Raw genomic sequence first — 6,000 nt, forward strand, 5'->3', positions numbered from 1 at the left:
CCCTCCTACAGACAACAACATACACAGAAAGAGCGCGCCCGTGCGCGCTTGAAAAGCAACCAGAGAAGTGTTGGAGGTGGTGAAGAGAGGGAGAGGCTACAGACACGTCCTACGCGACTCACCATTACGGAGAGCGGAGAGCGGAGAGCGGAGAGCGGAGAGGGAGGGCGAGGCCGCACAGGTACAACCCTCTTCCTTTCCTCTCACGTACCGCTATTATGGCTGCGCTCGCTCCGTTCGTTTCGCTGATCTCATCGTGTCATCGCAGAGCACCATCGCTCTCGCGGGAGGGAGCGATAGCATCAGGAGGCACGAGCGACGCTGATGCAACCACATGAGCACGTAAGCCGCACACGCGTACACTTCCTCGCTGTGTAGAGAAGACGATGGGGGCAGGCACACCGGCTAGGGGACGGAGGCAGGCAGAGGATGAGGGACGGGTGTGATGGTGCTGGTGCTAGTGGTGGTGGCACACGCACGGAAAACAACCATCATCGATCGAAGACAACAGAAAATGGGGGAAGGGGAGGGCGCTGGTGAGACACGGAAGACGGCAGACGCGACACAGCAAAACGAAACAACACTGATAGAGAAGCGCACACAGAGGCGATCATGCGCGTCGACGACAACAGTGGCACGCACCCACGCATACGCGCTGACTAGCGCGCGCGCATCCTTACGCAGCCTTCACAGGGGATTCGCATTCCCCTCCGCCTCCAGCTCGGCGAGGGTCTTGCGCACCGCCTCCGCCGTGAAGGTGTCCAGCCAGCTGCGGAACAGCGAGCCCGTGTTCGTGTACTTGATCTTGAACCGTCCACTGACGAAGTCGTCTGGGATGACGTGCAGGTCGCGCGACTTGCGGCGCGTGTTTGAGCCGGGGGAAGTCTCGTTCGACTCATTGCTTTGGCTTGGCGAGGCCACAGCTGTCGTCGCCGGCGGCGAAGCGGGCTGCATCGGGTGTTGGTGCTGCTGCGCAGACTTGGGGGCCGGGATGGTGATGCCGCTGAGCGCCGCCGCCGTTGTTGCCGCAACTGCACCCGACGCTGGAGCGTGGCCAGCCGGCGAGGCGACAGTGGCGGGCGAGCGCTGGGATGTGGAGGCCGGCAAGTGTTTGGCCAAGTCTTGAAGGCTGATCCCGCTGCTCCCTGGGGCAGCCGTGATTTTGAGGCTCGCGGGACTGCTGTGGGTCTCTCTGGTGATTGGCGTCACCGAAGACGTTGAGGACAAGTGGGCGGTGGCGGAGGCAGGGGTGGCGCGCTTGCCTAGTGTCGCTGGTGCCGGCGTCTGCTCCGTCGCAGCGGCACTGCGCGGCCGCGGCACAACGCTTGCACCGGCGCCTGCGGTGCTGCTATGGCTCGCACCAGAGTCGGCCGGCGCAGCGCGAGCCGCGGCACTTGTGGGGCTCTGAAACGCTGCAGGCAGCGATGGCGGCGACACTGTGGACTTGCCCGAGGGGTCCACGTGAATGCCGTTCGCCTGCAGGAGGAATTCCAGCTCCCGCAGCTTGGCCGACCCGTTCGTGGTGGCGGCTGCAGCGGCCCTCATGTCCGGCTGCGTCTGAGGTTGCAGCTGTGGCTGCGGCGCATCCGTCGACTTGAGTACAAGCAGCGCCGACAGCTTCGTGATGGCGGCGCGAGTGTCCTTGAGGCGGCCATCGAGTCGCGTGCCTCCCGTGAAGGGGGTATCGTAGACGACCTCTGCTTCCCTGCCGCTGGCCAGCAAGCGCACGATCGTGCCTTGCGTGCCGAAGGGAACAATGCCCGTAGCGCGGCAGTTCGCGACCCGCGAGCCCAGGTAGAAAGTCTGCTCCTGCGGCAGTGGTAGCGGCACGAGATGGCCGCAGCTGCTGCGCGTGACAGGAAAGTAGAGCTGATTGCGGCTTACCTGCCGCAACGAGAGCTCCTTGAAGCTGCGGTTCTGCTGCTCCTGCAGCGACGCCTCGAGCTGCTCGAGCAGCTGCTGCGGAAACGCCTCCTCCGTGGCCGTGATCATCGGCGTTTCGCGCAGCCCCGACTCGATTAAGAATGTCTCGATCTCCGTTAGCACGTCGTCGACATCCCTGTCGCGCCACTTGCCCGTCAGGAACTGCTGCGGCTCAACGCTGTTCGAGTTTACGCCGCCCGCCTCGATGTACTGGATGAGTGGGCGGAACCGCTTCACGTAGTCACGGATCAGCTCCTGCGCGTCGCGGGAGAAGTACCACGTGCCGCTGCCACCACGGTTGCTGCTCGAATTGCCCGTGAAGTCGCCCTTCTCGCCCATCTCCAAGTGGTAGCCAATGTCCTCCGTATCCTTTTCCATGCGGGCAAAGATGTCCTTGTTCCCAACGTACCACGGGTTCAGACTGTGCTGGACCAGCTTCGCGTACCCGACCTTGGCGATGCACCGCCCAGTGAACTTTAGACACAGCCCCAGCTCGCGAGAGCCAAACTGCGGCGACGTGACGATGGAGCTACAGATGATAGTCAAGGTGTGCGGTAAAATGTCGAGACTGATCGCCACCTGCGGCAGCGCCGTCCAGTTGCGCTGTGCGGCAAACTGCAGCAGCTCCGCCGGCAGCCGCAGCGGCTCCTGAAACACCTTGAGGCGAACCGTCATCTGATCGCCCTGCTGCGTCGTCGTGTCGTGCTGGCCAGCCGTCACAACCGTGCCACAGCTGCCGTACACGTCCATCTGCGACTTCTTCGACTTGGGCTGAGGACCGATGTAAACGCAGCGGGCACCAAAGGCGCTGTCACCTTCGCTGCGGTCGCGCTCGACGTAACGGCTGTCCTCCTGCATGTCTATGTTATCCAAGGTGCAGATCAGCTGGATTGGGTAGCACGTCCAGGTGGTGGCGAAGTGTCGCTCAATGTGCCCCTTGCGCGTCACCTGCATTCCGTTGAAGCGGTGCACGTACACGAGAACTTCGACCTGCTCCACGGCGAGGCCCAGCTGCGACTTCATGAAGCGCGCGTGCGTGTCCGCCTCCTTCACGAAGGCAGTCGACTCTTCGCGGTTGTTCTTGTGCTCCTCGGTGCCGCTGAAGGTGCCCTCCTTGCTGTACGAAGCAGTGATGGACTTGTGCACATCCTTGAGGGAGGCGATGCGGGCACGCTTGTAGTGCGGGAAGCCGACGAGCACCTCCTTGCCGACGAGAGTCGCCACCTGGTCGACTGACTTGGCCTTGAAGAAGTCGCGCATCTGCAGGATGAGACTGTCGTTCTTGGTGGGACGGCCAAAGATCGACACGACCCCAGCCTCGAAGACCGGCTGGATTAGGTCGCGCTTCGACTGGAGGGTGCTGAAGCCCTCCAGCTGCCGCGTGCCAACGTGCACGCCAGGGCACAGCTGTGGAATGAACTTGTCGATGTGAGGGAACGCGTATGTCTCGCGCCTCACGAGGACATTCCGGATAGAGCCGAACATCTCATCCTCCAGGTCGTACGGCGGCATCTTGCCGTCGTAGCAGAACCGCAGCGGGGGGCCATTCACGTTGTTCGCGGCGTCCTCGGGGCTGACGTTCTTCTGCACCGACTCGTAGGCGGCGAGCAGCGTGCGCTCGTCGATGAAGGGGATCAGCACAATGCCCTCCCACGGCGCGCGCGCGCCCTCGCGGTCAATAACGATGTGCTCGGGCAAGTACTTGGCGAGCGGGCTACTTGGGCTGCGCAGCAGGGGCCAGTAGGCCTTCGGCATGGACAGGTATGACATGGGCGGCAGCACGGCCAGCAGCTGCTGGTGCGGCTGGAAGGGCTTGCCGAGTTCGAACGAGACGCGGGCAGCGATAGCGGGGAGGTTCACCATGTCGCTCGCCATGGGTGCGTAGTAGTGCGGAAAGAACCACTTCCATGAAGGCACGCCTTGATAGTAGTAATGCATGACCCACATGAGCCCCTCCACGTAGTGCTCCCGCAGTCGTTGCATGTCTTCGCTGTTCGCGTCCCAGCCGCCAGCAAAGCCGTGCTTCTCGCCGTAGTAGCGCTGTTTGAACTCCAGGATCGACGTGATAGGTATTACGGAGGCGGTGTCCACCTCGTGGGTAGGGTCGCGGCGAGCGCGGTTCTTCTGGAACTCTGCCTCCTCCTGCTGACGTCGCCGCAGCGTCTCGAACTCGAGCTTGCCGACCTCGTTCAACCACACCTCGGCGTTGCGCCAGTCGATCTCGCCTTTGTGCGTCAGGTACTTGCTCTTGCTGAGCATGTTGTCCACGTAGATGCGCAGGAGCGCCGGTATGCTGCCATCGTTAATGCCGATGGTCGGCAGCGTCGGCAGAAAGTCGTTGCCGATAAAGAAGCACATGAAGACGAAGTCGTCGATCACTCGCTCAAAGTCGATACTCACGCTGCTCTTCGCCTTCGCCAGGTAGCCCTTCACCTCCAGCTGCAGGTAGTCGCGGAAGACGTTGATGTGCAGCAGCACGAACTCGTCCGCCTTGTGGTACGCCTTGTCCTTCACGAGGCCCTTCGCCTCATCCTCCTCCTGCCGCTCCCGCTCCTTGCGAGAGCCGGGGCCGAACGTGACCACCTCGCGCAGCAGCACAAAGTGCGGCTCGTGCGTGGCGAGCGCCAGCATGACGAGATCGGCGTCGAGGCCGTACATGCAGTGGGTCTCGTTGGGGTCGTAGTTCGGCTGCATCTTGCGCCGGCGAATAAAATCGACGATCTTGTGCTCACCCTCGCCGGGGCAATCGTGGCCGGAGAAGATGATCTGGCACCCCTGCCACGCCGGATCGGTGGACAGCTTCATGGTGATAAAGTACTGAAACTCCTTGCTCACGCGCACCATGAACGGGGTGCCGGGGGTGATGCAGTTGCTGTCGAACACGTCCTTTTCCTCCGGCACCTCCTCGCCCATCGCGAGCGCCTCCTCACGCGCGATCATCATCTCGTAACCGGCGCGGTAGCGGCGCTGGCGCTGCTGATTCATTTTCGCGCGCGGCGCGACACCATCGACGGCAAGCAGGAAGTACTTGCGCGGCTGGATAGCGTTGAAGAGTTTCTCCAGATAGACGAACATCGCCTGAATCATCTCCTTCTCTGTCGGACTGCGCCGCGTCGCGTCGACATCGTTCGGGTGCGTGCAGTTGTGGATGATACCATTGATATCGAGGTAGAGGTTGTCCACCGGCGGTGGCGAGTCCTTGAAGGGGGTGATGATGGAGGGGAAGCGCTCCGCCGCCCAGCGGAAGAACTTGGGAACACCCATGATGGCACCTGCTTCGGCGCGAAAAGAGCAACAGCACCTAATTTAGATATCACGCACTGGTGTGCGTAGCCGCGAGTGCGGCGACAGTAGCTGATGGAGAACGAAAACGAGGGACAGCGAAAAAGGAGAAGCCCCCGCAAGGCTGCACGGAGATGGTGTATGCGTGTTAGCCCCTGTGCTCGTGTGCGTCTGTGCTTGCTTGCGTCAACGGCAACCCGCTGCAGTGGATGCTGCGGAGCGGTGGGATGGCGGGTATCTCTCTGCCTCCTCCTCTCCTTCTGGCTGCGGTGAGCACAGGAGAGGAACAAGTTAAAGCGGAAAAGAGGTGAGGAGCCCTGCAGACCGAGAAGCGAGAGAAGCGAAATCACACAAATGCCGAAGTCGGACTTGAATGGGCGCTTACCTGCGAAGAGGGAAGAGAGGGGTCACGCACACTCACGCACGTAAGCCTCCGCCAAGGCAACGCCAACAGCAACAACAACGAGCAAGAAGAAAGTACCGCTGTCGCCACCGCCCCCCCATGTGTGTCAGCAGGGCGTTGTCGCACAACGTCAGTCACAACCACAGCAGTGCGCAACAACAACGCACGCACGCACAGAGCGAGAGAGAGAGACAGACAGTGATCACGGTCACGTGCGCATGTACTTTCTCATACACGCATGCACACACGCACACGCAGGGGCAGATGACGATGCGCGTGAGCAACACTTGGTGTGGCTGCCCTAAAACGTACTCGAGAACGTGTGTGTGTGTGTGTGTGTGTGTGTGTGTGTGTTTGTGTTCGGGTGGGAGGAGGCGTTGTGCTCAGATGTG

At 61.8% G+C, this 6,000-nt stretch overlaps 1 protein-coding gene across 1 annotated transcript; it reads right to left on the reverse strand.

Annotated features, from left to right (window-relative positions):
- Positions 1 to 687: 687 nt before the first annotated feature.
- LINJ_06_0260 (putative 5'-3' exonuclease) lies at positions 688 to 5,187 on the reverse strand (the record flags this gene model as incomplete). Its single annotated transcript, XM_001463071.2, has 1 exon — positions 688 to 5,187. The coding sequence occupies one exon, from the start codon at positions 5,185 to 5,187 to the stop codon at positions 688 to 690; it is 4,500 nt and encodes a 1,499-aa protein (XP_001463108.2).
- Between the last annotated feature and the right edge of the window lie 813 nt (positions 5,188 to 6,000).

The sequence above is a fragment of the Leishmania infantum genome, chromosome 6 (assembly GCF_000002875.2).
Source record: "Leishmania infantum JPCM5 genome chromosome 6".
In the NCBI taxonomy this organism is placed as follows: domain Eukaryota; phylum Euglenozoa; class Kinetoplastea; order Trypanosomatida; family Trypanosomatidae; genus Leishmania; species Leishmania infantum.